We start from the raw sequence: 23,982 nt of genomic DNA on the forward strand, positions 1-23,982 counted from the left end.
ATGGGAGTTGAAGTCAGAATGGATTCAGCACTTCCTGCTTTTACGCAGAAGACCAAGAAACTTCGGCTGTTGACTAAAAAGTTGTTTACCTGCCAAACTGTGTTACCTCGAAGGGACAGAAGTCAACACAGAGACAGAGTAAGTGTGTATTTTCATTATTTCATTCGTCGACTCATGAATTAAACGCAATTAAGCTAAATTTGAACAAAAGGGAGCGAAGTTTTGTCAATGGAACAGGAGCTGCTATTGTAAGTGAAGCTCTGCTTGTCATCACACTACGTGGAAATTGACTCAGACCCAGTCTTTATTTAGAGTTTGCTCTGCTGTAATTACGAATAACTCTTGCAGTGCACGCTAATTTGATGGGAACAATATGTGTATGATAACGCTGATGTCAAAATTGTTGGTAAGGCAATAAAACTGTCAGAATTAAGCAGGGATTGGTTTAAGATACCTGCATGTATTGATTTACCACCCCGACACCAAAATAGAGTTTAGACAATAGCAATTACTATTACGTAAGAAAATTTCGCTAAGAAAAAAAGTTCCTTTAATATTTAGCTTTCACCTTAATGGTTTCATTAGTTTGTGGCATTTGAACGTTTTGTTAATTTATTAGTAATCTCATTTTCTTAATCTCTAGGCTATTTAACTCTTTGTGTCTGCTTTATCTCGTGAAGATTGACGCCAATAGTCAGCCCCTTGGCATCTGATTGTTAATGAAATTTCAAACATTTGTAAAGGGGACATTTTTCATTTGAGAAATGTTTAATCACGGCCCGGGGAAGAAATCTCTAGATTAAACCAAAAAGGGATCAGGTTAACTGACCTCTACTAGGGATATGCAGTATAATAATATGTACAATGTGTCTACCATCAGGGATTTTACCACTAATGTTGCGATAACTCTCTCTTAAATATCTCTGGATGTAAGGCTTGGCAATATACTGATATGTAAATACCAGATATGAGATTAGGTATTGTCTCAGATTTTGGCTAATGCCATAAGTGTTGTCTTTTTCTGGGGTTTTTTTGTTGTTTTTTTTTTTTTTTGGCTGCATTACAGTAAAGTGATGTGACTCTCTGAACTTACCAGACTGTTCTGTTTTATTATGTGCCTTTACCCACTTAATCATTATACTCATATGACTGATGACTTATTCATCATAAGTTTTATTGCATAAGTAATTTATGAAAGCACCAATACTCATCATCAAGATATTTGGTCCAAAACGTAGAGATGCTTCCCTTTTTCTTTTTTCCCATATCGCCTCGTCCTACCTAGATGTAATGTTAGGCCTTTGTTGGCAATGCTTCAAATCCGATAGCAGGTTTGTTTAAATTAGATTTTCATATTAATTTAAGGCAGTACTTCAATTTGTCAGGTGTGTAATTTTCTTGATTCACAAAAAACAGACACTGTTGCCTGTTTATCTAACAAAAATGTAATATATTACAAAACGTATTAATATTGTGATATAAAATTACATGCTTACTGAGGATTTTATCCAAATCAGCCACTCCTACCTTCTACCAGAACTGGTGGGCTTGGTGAAGGCACTATTAAACTAAAAACATCTTATTAAATGCAGAACTCAGGATGAACTTCCATTTCACTGCAGAGGTTAGGGATAAACTCTTGCACTGAATAGTTTCTCTGTGTCCTTGAATATATAGAGATAACAAGACTGTTCAGACTGAACAGGATCTCTCTGTCCTAGACAATATAGCCTAGGGATAACATGAATTCTTAGAGTGAATGTGAGCCTGTTTACCTTCATGAGTTCTCACTTTTCGTCACATGGACACAACAAGTTGGTTCACAATGCCAATCATTCCCAAAGAGAGAACACACACACACACACACACACACACGAAAAATGACAGTTAACGACAGTCTTTGCTATCACAGTTGTGTAATTTGTAGAAAAACCTCCTCTGGTAATGAGAAGATTGAGAAGATTGTGTATGTTTTGCTCTGTCATTTATGTTTGCCTCAGCCATTATTTATATTATACGCCTGTACTATCCTTGTTTACTGTGCTTTTTCTTTATCTCCTCCCCAGATGTCTGTGATGGAGCATGGGGTAGTCCGGCCAATCACAGCAGTAGCGTGGACCTCCAACAGCAGCACTTGCCCCAAAGATTTCACTCTGGTATATATTCTTGCTATACTAGATACAGATCTTACATTTGTCCATATAAAATAGTATATTACTGCCACTGAAGTAACAATGTCAAATTATTTTTTAATAACCTACAAAATAAATAGGACCCAGGTAGTGTATTTGTTCCACTCAATAGTGACCACAAACAGTTTTTGTGAGTCAATACCAGTCATTGCTTCAGAAGTAAAGTCTTAAAAACAAAACTTACAGGTAACTGGAAATGCTGGAAATGGTGATATGATCTGTTTCCTTTAGGTCAGTGACTATAGGAGCAACTGTATTTTTAAATGGGCTTCATCGAGTTAAAAGCAATTAACAGATTATTTAAATAGAAACAAGATTCCAGTGTCTGCTTGTAACAAAGAAGTCTTCAAGTTAAATTAAGTGTCATATTTGAGTCAAAAGTGCAACTTCTATAATAGTTTGGCAGGATTTATGTTTTTAAAAAAATGCTAATTAGAAAAAAAAAACAATGAAAGGAAGAGTGAAACGAACACATACTGTATCATGCATGGATGGGACACAAATGTCACCGGTCGTATTGTTTCAGTCTGTCTAAGTATAGAGAGGTCAGAATATACAGTATGTTTGCAGGGTCAAATACTAAGAAAGTGGCAAAAGCTCCAGTAACAGAGTTAAATATTTAGAGGTACAATTTAAGGGTTTTGCTGAGCTTCAAACCTGACCTTTAGAAGCAGAGTGGTTGTTTAAAAGTGACTTCCACTGACTGTAAACTTCCTTTTGGGGGGGGGTAGCAGCTGAGTTTGTTTGGTCTACTGTGTGACTTGAACACGATAATGAATAGCATCATGACCAGCTTTTTAATTATAATTTTTGTCATAGTTGTACCCAATGGCTGTGTATTTAAACTCAGTGTTTGACCTAGCTATTAACTTTTGTCATCTTATCTTCAAGTGGACCAAACACTGGCTGCTTCTAATTAATAGCTACAGGAACAGCACACGACACCCACACTTTTGTTCTTTTGGCCAGGATGAATCCTCAAGTAATGCCTTGCTAAAGACAACCCGAAAGTTGTAGTTAAATTATAGTTAAATTAAGTGTCACATTTGAGTCAAAAGCCCAACTTCTATAATCGTATGATCATAATAATAATAAGTTAATTTAAAACATTTAAAAACATGGTTTACAAAGTGCTTTGACAAGCAAAGCAAAGCCAAAGCAATAAACTCCAGAGTTAATAAAACAATTGAAGTTCGTCAGTAATGCTGAACAAAGCCAGACAAGAGGAGGACAGGAGATTAGAGGCGGAAACATCTTTAAAAATACAATAACAAAAAAAAGTTAGTAGACACAGAACATTAATAATAATGATAATAATAAGCAGGATCAAGACAGAATTAAAAGATGAGTTAAATGATTAATTACAAGATAAAATTAAAAGACTACATCACATAAAAGCAAGTCTATAAAAATGGGTTTTAAGAAGTCACTGATTCTGCGCGGCTGATCTCTTCGGGCAGGTCGTTCCAAAGCCGTGGGGCCCTGAAGGCACAGTCACCTTTAGTTTTAAGCCTCGAGCTGGCTCACATGGGCTCGGTAATTTTGTAATATAGCCCGGGGCCAAACCCAGACGAGCTTTAAAAGAGAATGATTTTTGATTGACGCTATAGAGGAAGGATTTACAGTAGTCAAGTCTGAAGAAGATGAAGTCGATTTGTCTGAATGTCCCCTTTTTTGTCTTCTCAAATCTCTCTGTCCCCCTACAGATCAGCATCACAGAGGACGGAGCAGCAGCGAACTTTACACGCAGCTTTGCGATGAAGTCTGGGTATTACCTCTGCTACAGCAAGGTAACAGATGGAGATCACAGATTTACTTCCATACCTTTAATAATAGTATCATAACCACATTACCTGTGCAATACTACAATACATCATGTATGTTTCTGGCCAGCTGTTGTTTCTTTGCTCTTGTCCATTCTGTCTTTCATTAATTTACTGTCTCTCTGTAGGACCTGGCGGGTGGTATGGTAGTGTCAGACATTCAGCTTATTTCAGAAAAGGACTCTATTCCTCATGGTTATTGCTACATAGCAGAGCATCTCGAAGCAAGTAAGCACATACACACTCATATTTTTATCTTCTTCTACGAGGGATGAGCGAATTGTACCGAGCTCTTAACCTTCACCATCACATTTATCTGCCTGACACCATTTCTTACCCAGACCTGAATTTAATTTAACTTTAACCTGAGTAGTGAGTCTTAACTGGGGTTGCAGTGGTACAGCGGTTTCAAGGTATACCGTGTTAAGAAGATTGATGATTTTCATACTTTGTACATTTCCTTATCTATGGAATCGGGGGGAAAAAACAAACTAGACGGAGAATGTCACCGTTATTTTAGTTATTTTAAAAAGGGAGACTTTATACACAAACTAGCATTTTTTTAATGGTTTAAAGTGCCAGGTATAGTTATAAATCTTTGTTCAACCCCAAAAATGTTCTGTCTACTTTAATTTGAGGGTCATCAGAACTGATAATAATAATAATTCAGTATTACCGTGATACCACGATATTTTCTGAGGCAGTAATCACATAATGAAAGGCTCATACCACTGCAACTCTAGTCCTACCCTCAAACAATCCTCTGATGAAGTGAGGACTGGCCAAAATGTCCTCAGAATAGACAGATGTCCTCACTACAATGGTTGAAAGCTAAAATCCTGCTCTGGTCCTCACAAAGAGAGCACACACACACACACACACGCACACACACTCGCACAGATGTTTACACATTCCCCAGAGCTGATACAGTCCTGATATTTTATGTCTTATTTACTCGCTGCTGATTTACGTTGCAGTCTGATGGACATTTTCTATATTTGTGTGTGTGTGTGTGTGTTCAGAGGCCTCTGTTTGGAAAAAGAAACGGGTGTGTGTACGTGTCGTCCCAGTGGGCAGTGTGGACACAGCTGTGTTGGATATCAAAGTGACGGCCAAAAGCAAAATGATGTTGCAGCACTACACATACGTGGGGTTAGTAGCATTCACATGTACAAACATTTGACTTGCACCTGTTTCATCAAGGCATTTCATAAATACAGAACCTAAATTCAGTGGTCTGTCTCAGGAAATGACTTTTTTTCACAGTTTCACAGTTTCTAATAAGTCATGAAATGTGCCTTTTCCCCAGAGACGTCCATGGCTATGTGCTGTGGTGCAGAAAGGGCCATTTTTCAAGCCCTATGCCCCAAGCCAAGCCCCGCAGTGTCAGCCTGGACCTCCGCTCTCTCTCACTGGATCAGCAGTCTGCTCTTCTGCCCCTCAGACCCAGGTACAGCGCTTATTTCATGCCTAATTTATGAGGGCCTAGAGTGCACTTGAAAAATTCACAAATTAGTGCTTGTCATCATTTATTGGGGAAAATGCTGCAGCTCTCATGGTGCACCGGTGTTAAAATTCAGCCAGTTCAAATGAAAAAAACAGCCTGAGATAGAGAAAATCATAATTTTATGTCACTTATAAAAAAAAAGTTAAAATAATGGCAAACTTGGTTTTATAACTCCACAGCATAGCAGTTTGTTTCTCTCTTGGCATAAATATGTATCTGTTCGTCTCCACAGTAATCCCCCTCCTCCTGTGCCGCATAATAAACTGAGTCAGAGACGACACAGCCTCCACAGCAAGGACAACTTGGACAAACCTGCTGACAGCAGTATCCAGGGAATCACAGGTACTCAAAGTCTGTCCTCATACACAGGAAACTATTTCTCACTGCAGGCATCGCACTTAACTATTCCCCGTGTTCACTCTCTGCAGCTCTGGATGGAGTTCCCTTTAGCCTTCACCCAAAGTTTGATATCCAGGCAAACGGCACGGTACGTTTGACATTTTCAACAATACTATAGTGATTGATTTTTTTTATTGCAAACTGTGTTTTGCCTCACTTTATCACACATTTTGTCGTTCTCTCCTCAAGCCTGACATGACTTTCTCTTTGCCATCTCTCTCTCCCAGGCTCTTCAGCTGAACTCTCAGCTAAACAACATTCGTATAAAGTCTCTCCAAGACATTGAAAATGAGGTAGGGTCACACCTGACTCGCAGTTTCAGCCTGTGATTCTTAAGTGGCATCTGGTGGATAGGATCATGAACTACTGGTTAGATTTCCTTCAGTGTCCATTGTGCTTTTTAGCAGTTGTTTGCAGAGGTCTCTTCCTCTCCAAAGCAAATGGACCCAGTTATTTAAACCAGAAAAACACTTGTGTGTTTTTTGTGAGTGTGTCCTTTCTGTGCTACTGTAGAAACATGGTGGTGCAGTGTGGTGGACTCCATGGTCAAGGACCTGCTCCCTATTTAGACATAAACAGCTCTCCAGCAACTGCAGGAAACAAACTAAAAGTTGCTGAAAGGCTCAGACCAAGTCTAGTTTACTTGTGCAAAATTCCATCAAAAAAGATTTTTAGAGATCAGAAAAATACGATAAACTTTTTCATGAAGAGGAATTATTCTAACATGCACAAACCTATTTTAAAAATAATCCCAGCAAACAAAGAATAAAAACAAAAAATACAGTAACCCATTCACCCATCACTGGTGAATGCTCATATAGGTTATGAGTGTTACTGTGCATGTCCATGTGACCCAACGCTCACAAAAACTACAGTCACAACAATATTAAATAATAATAAAAACACTAACAGAAAAAAAAACATGTAACAATACAAATCATAAAGCATTCTGCATTTTATTAATGTTACAAAAAACTCTCTTTTATAAATTAAATCATGGCTGCTACAAGCTCACGCTAAGGTTACAAAAATATTACAAGTGTTATTTTTGGGTGATTATACACTAAAGAAAACATACTTATTATGTTAAATTCCATTTCTGCCAACATATCCCTGAAAATCCTCACACTGGGCCTTTAAATTTAGAACATCACATTTTTAAGACAAAGAATATACTCACTCTGTGAGCTCTGGTTTTTTTTTTGGTTTTTTTTCAGTATAACTACACTTTTGCTGTGGAGGAAAACGCTGCAAAGAGGACCAGACCATCAGTGCCTGCAGGAGACGCCCCATCAGCTCAGTGATCTTTGAACTTTGACAAATCAACAATATCACACTTGTGGGCTTTGCTCTGTCCAAAAGCTTTTAGCATGACATCTGGCATCACGGTACAGATGAAGGACGATCACGCCTGCACAAACACTGTAGGTTTACCATATTAGGCTTTGGTAAGACAGGATCGATCATGACAGGGTTAATTAAAAGCTCATCTATTGGCACTACTTTTCTACATGAGACTGACAATCATACTTCAGAGCCGTTCAGGTGGTTTAGCTGTTAAGTTGTAATGCGACACTTTTCCCTTGCATTCCTTTGTATTGGTCTATAATGTTGAGTTTATGCTAAATAACCATCTTAAAGCATTCAGAGTTTATATTTGCCAAAGGAAAGGCCTGTTTGAACGAAATCATACTTAAGCTATGTTCTCTTAACATGTCGTTGAAAGGAGTTACAGGGTTAAAGATGTAATGAATTTGAAAATCTGTAGAGTATCGGGTGTTTTGGTACTACTCATCTGCAGCCTTAAGCCCAACTTTTACATGCTAAATTTGCAAAATTTAGACAAATCGCATGCCAAAAAAGTTCGTTTTGTTTTTTTAATCACAAGGACGTACTTACCATTTACGTCGTTTGTTACTTGCTCCGTTGTCTGTTACGCGATACCCTCGAGTGATACGCATGTGAATCATTAATAATCTTAAGCAGAGCTGTAATACGGAGCATTTGTAGTTGAACTTAATTGCAGACTTTTTACTGATGTTGCTGCATACACTATTATATAAATGATGTACAGCGCATTTCTTGTATGAAGTAGCCTACTACTACAGGTTTGTTTCATACCAAAAAATAATATATCCTTTTATTGAGGTGAGTGGACAGTGGTTGTATATTTAGCTCAGTGTGTCCGTTAAGCTTTGACATCATGTGTCGGGGGGAGTGGAGAGTGTCTGATTGTTATTGTTTTTTTAACTATCGGGTGGAATAAGGACCAAATATTTATCTTTGTCATCGTACAATTTAAAAATCATGTTTTGTTGTTTTATGGTCCATATAGCAAATTTACTGCATGGAAAACAATAAAAACCTAATAGCAACATTACTTTATTTGTTTTTTTTCATACACCACTCTGAATTGAAATATTAAGAGAGAGATACAGTTTGAAACCTGACCTGAGAACGAAAAAAGTATGATTTTTATTGTCAATTCTGGATCCATTCTTTTCATCATTCCCATGACATCCAAAATGTAACATTTTAATTTTTCTATCAGGTTTTTATGCATCTATTCCCAACAACTCTTTACCATTTTGAATAATATTTACTTTTAAATGCAGCATTCTTCTTTTCTGTTCAGCTGTAGTTGGAAACATGTTATGGTAGATTACTGCCACCTGCTGTGCGATGATGGACATGTCTTGTACGCGTAGCCTTTTATATATCTCTGCACACTAAAGAGTTATGCAACCTTTAAGATATAATGTTTTTGTTTTATTTATTTATTTTTTTTAAGATTTACTTTTTTCCTCTTTACAACACTAACTTTTTCCTATGACAAATATATCAAGTTATTTAACTCCAAATTGATGCCTTGAAATTTCTTGTTTTTATCAGCACTAAGATCATTCAAAAATATTTAATTTATATTGATATTTAAAAAGAAAAATCAGGAAATGAGTGACTCAACATATGCTTGTATCCACACCCAAATTGTTTTGTATGATGAATAACTTAAATATATTGCTTATTTTTTTCATGGTCTGGTGTCAATGCAAGATTTGATAAGTAGAATATCTCAGCTGTAAAGGATCATAATAGATAACTGCACCTTGTGATTTTTTAATTAAACTGGTTTGATTTCAAACAATTTCACTGTTTATGGATGGAAGTTTATAGATTTTTTTAACTTTAATGTGTTAACTGTGAGGCTCTGCTGACTGATACATTTCATAACTTCCGATTCATCGTAATTCAAAAGTAATGATTCAAGAGAGCTCGCTGTAGTGAAGCTGTCAAACTTTGTTCTGCTTCAACACTTTTCTAGAGAAGAAACCAGACAATAAAATGCAGTAGTTTCATGGTGAAGGTGACTCTCCCGTCCTTCTGATAAACCTCTGATTATTGCTTGAATTGATGTTGGCTCCTTATTATCATACAGATGATTTAGTGAAGATTTAAATACTCGAGGATGATACACAGATGCTAACAGAATCTGTCTGCACGCACAGGGATATGTGATATATGATTTTGACTGGATAGTCTGATAAAGTAGATTTACATTACTGTGTTTTTATGTGTCTGTTAACAGTAACGATCATGTGGTTACATGCAGGAAAGAAATGTGTTGGTTTATGAAATTGTATGATGAGTGTGTGTATCATAACTGGTTAACCTCCCCTCTCTCTAGACGGTGCCTGCCGTATCAGCGGCCTGTCAGCGACCTTCTGACGGCAACAGCCTTTGGTTTCCCTGCTGCTGCCACACACACTGTAAGACCCCGGTTTAGCGACTGTGGATGAGGTTCACTCAGCATATCACAGAATTTAACTTTTCTGTGCTTCCTTCTTCCTCTCAGTGCCTCAGAGATGGTTTGATTTTGCATGAATGCATTAACTCAACCCTTGTTCTGCTTTTTGCAGCTGGCTTTTACAGGCGTAAACTGACCCCTGTGACCCTCAACAGCTACCTGTGTGTCATAATGTAAAGGAGGGGGAAATCCAGACACACTCTGGTCAGATGCATTTGTCTCATCACGTGTTTTCTGTGTGTTTGTGTCTCCAGTTCAAGCATGAGGTAGAGAGTCTCTCTGAAGGCCAGAGGCTTTGTTGTGTTTGAGAGCTGTAAGAAACACACACATAAATGCAAACACACACACACATGAATACGCACAGCTATCAAGCTTCTGTTTAAAATGTCACACACAGTCTTTCTATTATCTAATGTCCTTATATGTCTCTCTATATGTGTGCAGGATGGAGAGATGTTGTACGAGGAGACAGCAGAGGGTTTCACTCTTTTTGTCTCTGTTGCTCCTCCTCTAAACACCTCCAGTTCAAAGTAAGTTTTCTCTGGTCAGTTTTGGTCAAAAAATACTTTCTTTTCTTTCTTTTTTTTTTCACTGTTTCATGATTTGTGCAAATATAATTATAATCGATCTCTTTTATTTATTTATTTTTTTAAATGACACAGTACAGACAAGGTTAATGTCTTCTGCTAATCTTCACATTTTTCTCTATAATATGTTGTTTTTCACAGTTTTACACGGTGGTAACATGAGCTCTTTGTTTTTTCCTGTAGAAAGAGAAAGTGTAAAGGCCAGCAGGAGAACAACCAGCTGTACATGAAGAACTACCTGGCCTGTGGTTGTGTGTCAGGTGTGTGTGTGTGTGTGTGTGTGTGTGTGCGTGCGCGCTAAGTGACAGTGTGTTGTTGTCTGTCCACAGTGAAAATCCCTGATGAAGGATCAGCAGGCCAAATATTACCACCAGGCCAACCGTCCACCAAAAGATAACTATTTAAGTGCACTCTGTTCACACACAACTCGTGCTTCCATCACTATACACTCACAACATGAAACAGAGATTTTATCAGCTGATTTCAGAAATGGAAAGTGTTTGTTTGTTTGTGGCAAAAAGGAGAGGCAGAAGAGCAGGACTGCCACCAGGACAGAAAGTCCAACAATATATCAAAGGTGATAAAGACAAGATGACGTGGATCACACCTGACGAAATTACATCACAGATTATTAAAGTACATTGATTTTACAAGCAACGGAGTTTCAACAGTCATGGAAAACATGGAAAAGTCATGGAATTTCACAATCAGAACCATCAGACCTGTAAAAATCATGGAATTAGTTAAAATCATTGAAAGTTTTGGAAAAGTAATGAAATTTTGTTGTGAGTATTGAAATGTTACAGTAATTTTGCATGAATAAGCTTGCGTGTAATGTAAAATAATAGCAAATTGATTTTCTAAAGCAGTTGACATAACATAGCTCATATATGCGTTGATCTGCACGTTTTGTATGCCATCATGTATGTTTCTTCATTTTCTCCTCACATTTAGTCTCGCCCTTCATGCCAGCTAACTGACATTATGTTTGAATACAGTTTAATTCTGATATTTTAGATAAAAAAAAGATTTTTGTTTTTTTAATTATGGGTGCTTGAAAAGTCATGGAAAAGTTTTGAAACTGTGTCCATGAGTATGTGTGGGAACCTTAAAAACAAGAAATACAAATAAAATTGTATTTAGTTCAGTTAATTATAAGAAAGTTAGTAAAACTCTTGTCAGCATCACATTAGAAATTGTGACCCTTTCAAATTAAAAGTCCTTTGCTTCAGTATTAGTATTAATTACTATAATAGTATTAGAAGTATTAGTATTAATTACTATAATAGTATTAGAATTATTAATATAGTATAAGTATTATTATTATTACTAGTAGTAATATAACTATTAATATTAATTTGTATTAAAATGTTGTTTAATACCAGTTGTCTAAAGTTTTAAAAATTATTCTTTGTTTTTCTATTTATTATCATTATTTTTGAAAATTATTCTATTTATTTATTATTATTATTATTTATTATTATTATTATTATTATTATTATTATTATACATAAATGTAAGTTCATGTGAAATAGTTCAACTGGTTACATAACTTTCATTCCATAAGATATAACTGACTGATAACTGATACAATGAAAGGGATCAGGGGATGCATTTTACCAACATTGAACAAATGGACAGGTGCCAAAAACCCACACATACACACATACAGACACATAAATACATATGTAAGTATGCTCTAATGAGTAAACATAAATAATGTACAAATAAACAGGGAAATGACATAAATAAAGGACCTATAGGCCTATACTAAGAGATCAACAGGCAAAATACAAAAAAAGCATTATTTATAAATGTTATACCTTTAAACATCCTCATTTGTTGTTTTTGGAAACGTATCTAATGTATTAATTTTTAACCTATTTTTTCTTAATCTAGTCATGTATTTATTTTCTTTAGCTTTGATGACTGTAATGTAATGTACCGATGCTGTGCGAAAATCGTTACTAGTAATTGTGTTCACTGGTAGCTTACACTTTCTGTGTGAGGGTTTGATTTGCTGCACTGCAGTTACACACTGTGACTCTTGCTGGTCTGTTTGTTCTGCTTTCCGGAAAACGGGCTCTGATTCCAACCAGCTGTTTCCCGCCTCGCACAGATCAGCTGCACACACACACACACACACACACACACACACACACACAGTAGTAGGCGGAGGCAGCAGACACATACACACGCGCGCGCGCGCACACACACACACACACACAGACAGACACGTAGTAGGCGGAGGCAAGAAGCCACACACACACATTGGAGGGAACCCCATCAGCTGTGGGAAGCAACACAGCTTCAACTTACTTTTTATTTTTCTTAGTCTGTTCTCCAGATTGCCAGATTTTGAGGTTGTATTTTAGATATGCGCTATTGAGGAGTACAGCGAGAGGTCTGTACCAGAAATTATCACATTTGATCCAGGACAGCAGCGGAGGAAGGGAAAAAAACAGAAAACACGGACTACAGAAGGTGGCTTTGAAAGCATGGAATATTTCATGATGCCGACAGAGAAGATACCCTCCTTACAGCATTTCAAGAAGACGGAGAAGGATGTTATCGGGGGGCTCTGCAGGTGTGTGTCTAGCCATTTTTTGTTGATACGAAACAGCTTACACAAATCCTCCCTCGTGTCGCTGTAGTGTGTATATGTGTGTGTGATGCAGTCTGACTCGAGTTAGCATGCTAGCTGTTAGCGTCGCTGCGATATCTTGGCAGCAGCAGCATGGTTGTAGAAATTAGCAGCTTGTTGGCCAGCATCTGGCGTCGGCGGTGAGGATATGTTATATTTGACTGATTTTAGTACATTTGTTCGATTATTTACACGTAGAAGGCTGCGGCGCGTGTTTGCAGGCGTTCAGCTTTGAAATATGTAAATCAGCGACATGAAATCGATACATTTGCTTCCAGTTGAACACCAACCACGTGGTAGTTAACGTGTTCCCCGCCGCCTCGCCGCTGTACACCAAATCACATGTTTGTAACGACATATTTTCGTACACCCTTAACTATTTCCACCGAAATACCTGTATTGATAATTTGTTTATTGGTGGAATAAATACGGACATGTGAAACTGGGGTTCGGCTCTACCATGTGCGTAGTTAAATCTCGCGCAGCAGCCATGGCTGTGTCGTGTGCTAAAATTAGCTTAGCTTGGCTAACTAGTTAGCTATCACAAGGCGCTCGTGCTCGAGTCGTGCCGCGCGTGTGTTGGGCCGTTGTTACTCGTGTTTACTAGCCTTTTTAGTCGAAACATGTCGTGTATTAGCTTTAATGGCTGCTTTACATCCACATACTTTAGCAGCAGACCAATGAGTAACTGCTAGCTTGGCGCTAGCGCTGAAAAGCATTGTTCTCGGTGACGCTGGGGGCCTGCTACTGCTGGCGGAGTCACATTTCACTGCCGCTACCGTCCAGACTGCACCACGCGCCCTCCGGCGGCCATGTTGGAGGTCCGCAGCTCCTGGCAACCACCGCTGACAACAGCTGATCTCATCTCCTTAAAAACACCCACACGGTTCAGCTGAGCGGGGTGTAGTTATTTTTCTGGGCAAAGATCTGCTAGATGATCCGTGTCAGCATGCGGTAGATAGTTGTAAATATTGCGCCTTGGACGCTAAATGTGCACGATCGTAGAAATGAGTTGTATGAATATTGTACGCAGAGAAATACACCGGGGATACACGGCTGCCTTTGATTTGGGGGGCACTATTGCAAACTGAAAAGTGGCCAGGGGCCAGCTGCAGCAGCCCCTATACGGGATTTTAGGACATTAGGGGCGTGGGGTGGGGGGCACATGGTCCTTCGCTGGCACTATTTTTTTGTAAACAAGTTCTATTTTTATGCTGTTTTATGCACTCTGGCAACCGGTGTGAACTCAATGTTCAAAACAATACACAGTGTGAATAACTTTATTTTTATCGTAAATTTGAACATGGTTGGGGGGCCACCTGGCACCCTGTTTGGGGGCCAGATTTGGCTGAATATCACTGAAATACACAGAAGTTAAAAAAAAAATCGATTAGTCATGTCGTTTTACCTTGGATTTTTGAATAAAACTTTGTTTTTCTCACATGCCTCCATGGATAAAAGTGTACATATTGATTTGGGACCACGTTCAACAATTGCAAAGTTATATCAAAACATCCATAAACAAACTTTAACACATCCTGCAGAGTATAGCCCATGTCATTTATCCAGTCATATGCTTATTACTTCCTAAATGCATGCAGTTTCTTTAAAATGTGTTTTTGGAAAGTACTGAGCAGGGCACAGACGAATAAATGAGACTTGAATTTAACTGCACGCATTGTGTGACAGGATGTTTTGATATAACTTTGTTATTAAATGTAGTCCCCAATCAATTAATGAGTCAGTATGTTAGTTTTCCACACAGGCATGTGAGAAAAACATTGTTTTCTTCAAGAATTCGAGGCAACAGGCCACGACAAATCGATATACGAATGGTCATTTTGTGGTTGGAGTATTCCTTTAAGATATCTTTTCTCAAATATTTCAAAATAAGATCAATCTGAGACACTGAAATTAAGAAAATCAAGGACGCCGAGCTTGTTTTAAAAGTTGTGCTCACATCATGAAATCATGAAGGTTTTTATCTGTTCATTTTTAAGGTCTTTTTTGTTGCTGTTTTTAATTAATCCATGGTACTGGCTTTTAAACAGTCAGTTTGAAATCAGATCACTGATTGTAGCTCTGAGCATTTAAGTATGGCTGCATACACACGCTCAAATTTCGTAGAAAATAACTATTTAGAGGTATGTGCAGCTGTGTCCTCTGTCTGACCTCTTTCATTTTCGTAAACATCCCAGATCTGGCTTCTCGGGTTTGTTGTCTTCTTGGCACTATGGATGCCTTTAGGCTTAGTGGTTCACATACCCCCCTCTCCCTGAGTAAATATGACAGAGAAGGTTTTACCACCATAACATCCATCCTCGTGGGGTGGAGGTGTGTGAGGGGCCACTGAGTTCAGCCAAACTCAAAGATCTCCAGGCAGCTAGACTGAGGAATGTGGTGAGGTGGAGACTAAAGCCCGGTGAAGCTTCCAGGTTAAAGGTTTCAGGAGTCAGTGTCACAAATGGGCTCATTGGTAATTCTGTTATTGCTGTTTATTTTATCGGATCAAGGAGAAAAGATTAGTCTCAGAGGTGTGTTTTGTTAGCTGTATGTGCAAATTATTATTTAATTTTTTTCATTTCAACCATGTTTCTTTAAGCTTGTGGTGTCAACAGCTTGTTAAAATCATCTTTAAGTAGAGACTTATGTCTTTTTACTTTAAACCCAAATGAAAAGATGGACCAGATGTGCGTCCAAGAGGAGCTTATGTCTTCTCATTGCACACCAGGTCCTAACGGACCAAATAATGATGGCCTTTCTCTCCTTTGACCCCGCTCCGTCAGCCTGGCCAACATCCCCCTCAGTCCAGAGACGGCCCAGGACCAGGAGAGACGAATCCGCCGTGAAATCGCCAACAGCAACGAACGCAGGCGCATGCAGAGCATCAACGCCGGTTTCCAGTCCCTCAAAACTCTCCTGCCTCACACGGACGGAGAGAAACTCAGCAAGGTGCAGGAAACATGCAAACAGCGACACTTTCTGACAGCACAGATGTACATTATGATAAAGCCTTTAATGATAGAGGCCAGTTCTCGAGCTGAACGGCAGAAAATTTCCATCTTATTCCGTCTACACTCTTATTCACCTTTTTCATTCGTCCATGTCAGGCGGCCATCCTGCAACAGACGGCAGACTACATCTTCGCCCTGGAACAGGAAAAGACGCAGCTCTTGGCACAGAACAACCAGCTCAAACGCTTCATCCAGGTAACATCCTGTGCCGTTGTTTTCCATCATGCGTGTGTTTAACCCATTTTATAGAGATCTTGTGTCTCTCTCATTGCTGCTCACAATCCACCATATCAAGCTGTGTGCTTTCCTACCTTGCAGGCCACCATAGTTTTCCTCTCCCTTAAGTACATTTTAAAAGTAGCCTGCAGAGAGTTGAAACTTCATACACGCAACATCATGCTGCCTCGAGTGTTATAACTGTCGTCTGGTAAATGCATTATTGTTCAACAATGACGTGTGCGTTGCGACGGCTCTGTAAGGAGGAGTTTTTAGAGATGCACGGAGCGACAGACTTTCTGTATGTAGAGTTAGACTAACACGTGGCGCAGGTGGGAGGTGCGATGCTGCATCTCTGATAGCTGATGATCAAACAGCATCAGGTAGCGTGTCTGACTCTGCGTCGAGGCTTCATATTGAAGTTGAGTTTTTAAGGTCTACACAAACATATAAATACATGAATGAATATGAATATACTTGAATGAATTCATAATGGTTACGTTTCAGTTTTACCTAATTCTTTTTCAACCTAGTATTTCTACACAGTTGGAGATAAAGAATCGTCTTCACTAATGTTTCTCCGTATAGAGTTAGATTGCAGTGGTGGTTGTGTGGGATTGTCTCTGACTCGCGGGAACCAAACATTTCCAGTAACTCCAGACAGCTGTTGCAAAGAACAAAAGTTAAAATTTATTGAAAAGAGATGTTATCGTTTCCATGATGACGTTAGAAAATATGACATTGAACACTCAAAGCTTCGTTTGAAAACCTCAATACTTGTTTTGATTGTTAGAACAAATACATGTTTTTGAAACGGCCCCAAATGTAGAGTTTTAAAAATATGTGTAATTATTGTAATTTATGCAGGTGAATTTCAGCCAAGCTTTAATTTAATATTTGGACAGCTTGCAAGTGTTGGCAAAGACAGTACAGGACTTTCTCAGTCTGCATTCAGCCATGCAAAGCCATGTGAAAAATATGTGTTTTACCCGTTTCATTTGTTGGCCGTGCTGTTGGTTCACCTGGTGTTTTGTTTTCTCGCCAAATCTGCCATTTGTGCAGCCCGGCACAAGCGATGTGTGTTTCTTTGTAATAGAGTAGAAACTCCTCAGATTGTGCAGGATGACGCTGTGTTTGTTGGATTTCGGAGCACCCCCATTCTCATACTACGTTTAAATATGCATCAGTTAATATGATGTCTATTTTATATTTATGTGGCCTTCATGTCACTCCAGGAGTTCAGCGGCTCATCGCCCAAGAGGAGGCGAGCAGAGGAGAAGGATGAAGGTATAGGGTCTCCAGACACGCTCGAGGAGGAGAAAGTGGAGGAGGTGAGGAGAGAGATGTTGGAGCTGAGACAGCAACTGGACAAGGAGCGCTCGGCACGCATGCAGCTCGAGGAACAGGTGAGACGAAACGAGGAGCCCCGGCGGGAGAGCTTCTTCGTGATTAGCGCGCTTCGACCTGTTCAGTTTCTCTCAGAAAGTTCCTAAAATGTCATTACCATAACCATTTCAATCTCTAATCAGTCTGCGGGTCCTTTGCGCAACTATCCGTCACCATAACAAGCTCGGTGGCTGGTGGTGTTGACAGATCTTCTAGTCCACCAGCCACTTCCTGATAGGCTCACATCCTGGATCTACCTGAACAGCAGGTTGAGACAAAGGGGACTGGACAGGTGGTGAAGATAAACAGAAACTAAGCAGCTAGTAAAAGAAAAAAGTAAACAGAAGGGGGGACGCAGAGGAGGAAATTGAGATATTTACACAGAGTGAAAACTGAGCAGGGCAGTAATTCAGTATGTTGAAAGACATATGGCAGAATTCAGTGCTGCACAATAAAAAAGCAAATACTTCTTAAATTCTCAGAAAAAAAAAACTACCACGCATCAGTGTTGTTCACCAGTTGTATTAGTGTGTTAGTTCACCGTGAATAATAATAATTTGCATTATTCACGTTAGTGTTCATTGCTGTCATTTCTGTAGAAACTATTACTGTGATGCTGATGATATGTTTTTACAATCATTTAGAGTCTTAAGATATGTTTGAGCTGTCCCTAAATTGGTGCTGAAATCGTTCTTAATGTAACTAACTTGTGCACTGTGTGTGTTTGCGTGCAGGTGCGATCTCTGGACACCCAGCTGCAGCCGGAGCGTCTGAAGGTGATCACTCAGCAGGTGGAGGAGGAGCAGGCGCTCATCCAGAGCCAGACGCTGTTACGGCTGCAGCAGATCCACGCCGCTGACAGACAACCACACAGTCCACAGGTTAGAGACACACACTTGGGACAATGCTGTTTGCACAAATTGCCTCTAAAAAGATGCGTTCTGCCCCTTTGCACCACTGGCCTATAGCAGGATTTTGGGTTTTTTTTTTCTTGATTGTGTTGTGATAGACAATATTAATTTAATATAACAATACCCACCTGCAAAGATCAGGATCAGTTGAAGTGTATGCTGTATTTAGAATATTTTTACTGCTTTACCTTCCCATCAGACAGCCCTTTCCGACAGGAAATGAAAGCAGTTATCTCGAAGTCAACATACTCCAGAGACAAAAACTGTAACTTTATTAAGCAGAACACAGGAGTTGCTGGTTTATCACCGCCTGGATCAGCTATTTTGTAATGTAAAGCAGAGCAAATATTCCAATATAGTGGACACTGAAACTGAAATCGATTTTTTTTAAAAACACTGTTTTTAATTATTTATTTTAGGTGGCTAAACTATGTGTTTGCAGCAGCCCCTTCCACAGAAGCACATTGCTTACCTTCTGTGCTGGTAGTTTTGATTATTAATGACGCTGGCAAAGCAGAAATGTCAGCTTGGTCGGACCACAAATGTTTAACTATTTATCTTGAAATGTTACGGTCAGGTCTGAAAATCATGAATGAAATAAAAGAAAGTCTGCCCATTTTTTATCTCTCTACAGCTGAAATCAGTTGTCTACCTGGAAATGATTGTTGTTGTTAGTGCGATGTGAAGGTTATTCCGTCTATAAGTCATGCAGAGCTCAACAGTCACAGTAAATATACAGAGTCTCAGATGTAGTGGTATTTTGTTCATATTTTGTCCATCTTCCAGGTGCTGGCTCCTCCCACTCCCCCAGCCCCGACCCACCACCCCACAGTCATCGTTCCAGCCCCAACACTAACCCAGCACCCCCACCACCATGTCACCGTGGTGACCATGAGCCCGTCTGTCCACACCAGCACTGTGTCCACGTCCAGACAGAACCTGGACACTATTGTGCAGGTAGGAGTTTGTTTGTCGAGTAAACAGTCTGAAGTTATCGTGTCACAGTGAAATTGTTTGTTCATGAAATCATAATATTTGCTGCAGCTCAGTTTTTGTTTTACCTTCTGCTTTCAGGCCATCCAGCACATCGAGCGCGCTCAGGAGAGAAGAGCGAGCGCAGAGGAGGAGCAGAGACGAGCCGTCATTGTCAGCCCCGCTCACGTCGCCATGGACACCGCCTGCTCGGACACAGACACCGACACAGAGGGCGAGGATTCCTCAATGAACTGATCCACCCCATGAACTCACGTATACACACAAACACTTAAAATACCTACTCACTGTAAGATTCCCTCCAGGAGCTTGACTACTTAAAAAAAAAAAAAAATCTTTTTTTGGCATTATCCAAACTCCTAAATCCAGTGGTTAAGCTCTGTGTCAGTCTCGTACTGTAAAATCTCTGAAGATTGAAAACATAGGATGGTCAGCGTGCAGGGGAGGCCCTGTGGGATCTCTAATGTCAATGTCAGAGCCGGTCTGTGGCTACTTGAAAACTTATGGGTCTCCTCGTGTAAAAAAAAAAAAAAAAAAAAAAAAAAAGCTATCAGCATCAGTCCGTCCTTCACGAGTGTTTATGTGTGCTACATACAGTCGCAGTATCACATTTAACTGTCATCACTGGCACGCTGACAGTATTATTTGTGCTACAAATTGATGGAGCCAGTACAGTGAAGAGTTGAATGTATCGACACAATAAGAAAGCAGCTGTAGACTCTGAAAAGCTGCAGTTATTTCCTCCCCAGTCTTAATTAGCTTTTCTTTGTTTCCTGGTTGGCAAGGTGATTTTCTAGTGCCACAAAACCCAACTTTAACTACAACAGAAGGCATTTCTAAATTTGAAAAGTTACAAACAAATTCAAACATAATTGCAAAATTTAATTTAAGGGTAGATATGTCTGATTTACTTGAAAAAAAAAAGTTTGTGTTTTTTTTTTATATCTAAATAACCCCTTAAAAATAAGCTGTTGAACAATTTACATCGATCTTCTTTTGGTTTAAATGTTTTTCATGTTTGCGTTCACTTTTTTTTTTTCTGTCAGGGTTACTGAATGTCGAAGGTGAACATTTTGTTATATTGAGATTAACAACTTAAAATTGGAGGTTTGTCGGGTTTTCACAGAGAACCGGAGGCCTTGAGATGAATTCTGATGGTCTTATTTAAAGGTATACTGGTCAGGGTTGTTGGAAACACGCTCGCTAGAAAAAGTGAAGTAAAGCCAACCCCACGTTCGCTCTCATTGGGTGTTTCGCCTTGCTATTTTAGCATTTTTTCTGCGCGTTATTTCTTGGATGCCTGCTGCTTACCAGTACCTCCAGGATATTACAATGTTGCAACCACAACAATGAACATAAAAGCAGCCAAACCTGTGAGTTCTGCACGACTTCACAATTATGTCCAAGCAGCACAACTTAACCGCAAATTTGACTATTTAAAACCGGTAAATCTAACCTTATTGTAGACCTGCATGCAGCATATTGATTCGCTCATCTCCTCCTTGCCCTGCTCTCTCACTGATTATCATGTGACCACTGCTGTGGGAGTGTGAGCTCTGAACCTGAGACAGTCACACACACGGACAGGAGTGTTAGCATCACTCGGCTTATGTTTTTTAACGGGTTCAGTGACAGAGTTTAGTCATTTGGGTGTCTGTGAATTTGTTGGGACAGTTTAACAGCCTGGTGTTGGATGTTAACCACCACTGCTGTGTTAGCTTGTGTTAACGGGGCAGAGAAAGCAGGAGGAGAGCTGCAGCAACAGCTGAATAAGCTGTCACCCCCACCCCCGACATTATAAGGATTATAATTCTTTGGGAAACACTAAATACTCATAATAATAATAATAATAATCTCATTATCCGGGACAACATCACGGCTGTCTTTCAAACTATCACTTGCCCACACAATTTAAATGCAAAACAAGCCTAAAAACATTGCATCAAGTTTTGCAAACTCTTTAAAACAGCTGCAGTCAAATTAGGCATTTCAGGCTGCAACAATCCAAAAAAACAGGCCCCAGAATCCTGGAGGGACTGGCTTGCAATCAAGCCCCGGGTTGCTCACTTTTAATGAAGACCCGACCCCACCTGAGCGCTGTGGGGCTGAGCACCCAGAAATGTCCCAAACACAGAAAACAATTGCAGGCAGAGGGCAGAGTTTCTGCAGAAAAAACGTTCATGCACTTCTAGTTGAGATGATTGAAATCGATTACTTCTGTATGAGTCCATACATCGTTTTCCAAGGAAAATCCTGCATGGTATATTTTTGAATTTTGAGCCAACTAAAGTCGCTTCCGTCAGAGATTTAAAGAAAAAAGGAACCAAATGTTGCTTCATTCCCAGAAAACAAACAGCATTTTAGTGGCTGTTAATTTTCAATCGATTCAGTCAGACAATTTGACTCAGTCAAACTTCATCGTTGCATGAAACTACAGACATTTTTGCTGATATGATGAAATCTGAAACAGATTGACGTGATTCACATGTTTGCATGAAGGCTTCCGGTTTTCCTCCAAAGACTTCCAGTCTCTCTTCTAGTCTTGGTTTGTTGATTTCAGTGACTATGCACTAGTTTTTTGGTATTTATGCAATTCCATCTTCAGTCCGTTTGTGGGTGTCATTTATACATGAGGTGAAGTTATCTATGCACCGTTGATAGGTGTGTACATTACACCTACAGTATATGTATGAAACTTAACATGCTCGTATCAAAAGAATGTAGTCTCTATCTGCAAGGTGCTCTTCGTCAACCTGGTGCTGCGCTGACCAGCAGCGAGCCGAGGCCCAAGTCCGCTGTGTAACTTCACACTTGATCACGTTTAGTTTGTGTCTGGACTTTTTTGCAGAATAATATGTGTCATTTCCACATCTTGTAATTGCTTAGGGAGCTGGGAGACGTTGTGTCTGGTCATAAATGGCTGCAGATTTTGTGTTATCTCATGTTGATATTTGCTCACATAAATATGAAACAAATATCAAATGTAGGCCGGTCGCATCTTACCGAACTTCAATCCAAAAAGCGTCGTTTTGGAAAAGACTTTCAAGAAGGAGAACTTGAGAGGATCAGCAGCTTTAGTTGGACAACTAAGCATGTGCTGATGAAGTGCAGAACTCTAATGAAAGGCACTGAACTGAACTGCAGATCTCTCCTCGAACCCCCTTTTCTCTCAGAATTGCACCAGGTCTGTCCACCTCATGTTACGTTGCTTATATTCTTGGGAACTTGACTGGAAATCCCTGCTTCGAGCCTCCCTCCTGTCATACTCGATTTGATACGCTGACTTGATGCTGTAAACATTCCTTTCATTTGGATTTGTATCTGTCTTTTGATCTCTTATATGTTCTGTTGCCAATTGAATGCATGTTACTAATTGCTGTTTTACTCTTGTCTAAAGCGGGCTTTTGTTTTTTACTTTTTTTTTCAGGTTTTCTTTTTTTCGTGAACACGAGTGATGTGTTCAGTGTGAAACTGTCTTGTGTGAGATGTGTGGACACTACCACTCACTGACATCAGTTTTATATCTGATTAGAGTAGTATTTCTCATGCCAAACATGGTTGGAAATTCTCATATTTTGTTTGTGAAACTTTGTTTAAAGGTTTGGTGTTTTGCGAAAAATTGTCACAAGCCGCACGCTGAGTTTTGGCAGAGGTTTGTGATTGTTCAGCTGAACGCTATTCCTTAAATGTTTCTGTACATTGTGTTGCAGCACTGCTGTCTTTTGGTGGAATTTGAGATGTTTGATATGAAGCACTTGCTGTTCTGTACTGCCTGAATCAATGATGAGGAAGATTTTTTTTTAGCATTTATTTTTTTGTAAACTCTTGGCTGTAACACGACTCAACAGCTGTTTATCGTGTTCTGCTTTTCTGTCTTTTCATTTGTTCATTTTTTTCTTGTCCGGTTTTCATTTTTGGTGACAAGCATTTTTTATATTTGTGTGATTTTTGTTATTTTTCCCATCAGTCCAGGTCGACAAGAAGCTGTTATATTTTGTTTATAAAAACTTGGGTAAACAGGCCTTTGTAAAGATGAAAAAAAAAAAATAAAATTTGTACTTTTTTTATTACACCCCTTGGATTCCTCGGCATTAATTCAGCATGCATGATATGAAACTTTTTGTCCACCAGGAGGCGACATTGAGAGAAAGATTTGCCTGCAGCAGGCGAGAGAAGTTACTCTGTAGCCTTGAGTTCACATTTCTGATAAACACAGGTGGCACACAGGCGTCTTTTTAATCCCTTTGAGCATAAACACATTTACTACAGATCCTAAACTGAGAAATGTGCACATTTTAAAGAAAAACATCCTTTTTATCATAATACATCAGTGCACAAAGCAAGGCATACTCTACTGGACGGTATTGATTTTAATAAATCAAAAGCTGCACTTAACTGTAGACAACCTAAGTGAATAGGGTAGCATTTTTGATATATAGATAACACCATGAAACTTCTCAAGATGATTACTTACTTTAAGTCAGTTGTTTATCGTAATACAAGTT

The 23,982-nt window shown here is 39.2% G+C and overlaps 2 protein-coding genes across 2 annotated transcripts; both read left to right on the forward strand.

Annotated features, from left to right (window-relative positions):
* On the forward strand, positions 1 to 8,298 carry mvb12a (multivesicular body subunit 12A). Its single transcript, XM_042485919.1, has 10 exons — positions 1 to 138; positions 2,067 to 2,156; positions 3,899 to 3,982; positions 4,144 to 4,243; positions 5,038 to 5,167; positions 5,325 to 5,465; positions 5,755 to 5,864; positions 5,951 to 6,009; positions 6,149 to 6,214; positions 7,139 to 8,298. Exons 1-10 carry the CDS (start codon positions 1 to 3, stop codon positions 7,223 to 7,225), a joined length of 1,005 nt encoding a protein of 334 aa, XP_042341853.1. The 3' UTR covers positions 7,226 to 8,298.
* A 4,272-nt stretch (positions 8,299 to 12,570) lies between these two features.
* LOC121942182 (transcription factor AP-4-like) lies at positions 12,571 to 23,549 on the forward strand. The gene is made up of 7 exons (XM_042485319.1): positions 12,571 to 12,900; positions 15,744 to 15,909; positions 16,068 to 16,166; positions 17,423 to 17,593; positions 18,308 to 18,454; positions 19,271 to 19,441; positions 19,559 to 23,549. The coding sequence occupies exons 1-7, from the start codon at positions 12,812 to 12,814 to the stop codon at positions 19,712 to 19,714; spliced, it is 999 nt and encodes a 332-aa protein (XP_042341253.1). The 5' UTR covers positions 12,571 to 12,811; the 3' UTR covers positions 19,715 to 23,549.
* Positions 23,550 to 23,982: the final 433 nt, after the last annotated feature.

Source organism: Plectropomus leopardus, chromosome 4 (genome assembly GCF_008729295.1).
Source record: "Plectropomus leopardus isolate mb chromosome 4, YSFRI_Pleo_2.0, whole genome shotgun sequence".
NCBI lineage: Eukaryota > Metazoa > Chordata > Actinopteri > Perciformes > Serranidae > Plectropomus > Plectropomus leopardus.

What these genes read in the sequence shown, in the direction of transcription:
- LOC121942182 (XM_042485319.1), top strand. Translation starts at nt 12,812, where the DNA reads ATGGAATATTTCATGATGCCGACAGAGAAGATACCCTCCTTACAGCAT. An exon ending in GTTATCGGGGGGCTCTGCAG is followed by an intron (nt 12,901 to 15,743) that starts GTGTGTGTCTAG and finishes CCGCTCCGTCAG; the next exon opens with CCTGGCCAACATCCCCCTCA. An exon ending in ACGGAGAGAAACTCAGCAAG is followed by an intron (nt 15,910 to 16,067) that starts GTGCAGGAAACA and finishes CGTCCATGTCAG; the next exon opens with GCGGCCATCCTGCAACAGAC.
- mvb12a (XM_042485919.1), top strand. Translation starts at nt 1, where the DNA reads ATGGGAGTTGAAGTCAGAATGGATTCAGCACTTCCTGCTTTTACGCAG. An exon ending in GCCCCAAAGATTTCACTCTG is followed by an intron (nt 2,157 to 3,898) that starts GTATATATTCTT and finishes GTCCCCCTACAG; the next exon opens with ATCAGCATCACAGAGGACGG. An exon ending in AGCAGAGCATCTCGAAGCAA is followed by an intron (nt 4,244 to 5,037) that starts GTAAGCACATAC and finishes GTGTGTGTTCAG; the next exon opens with AGGCCTCTGTTTGGAAAAAG.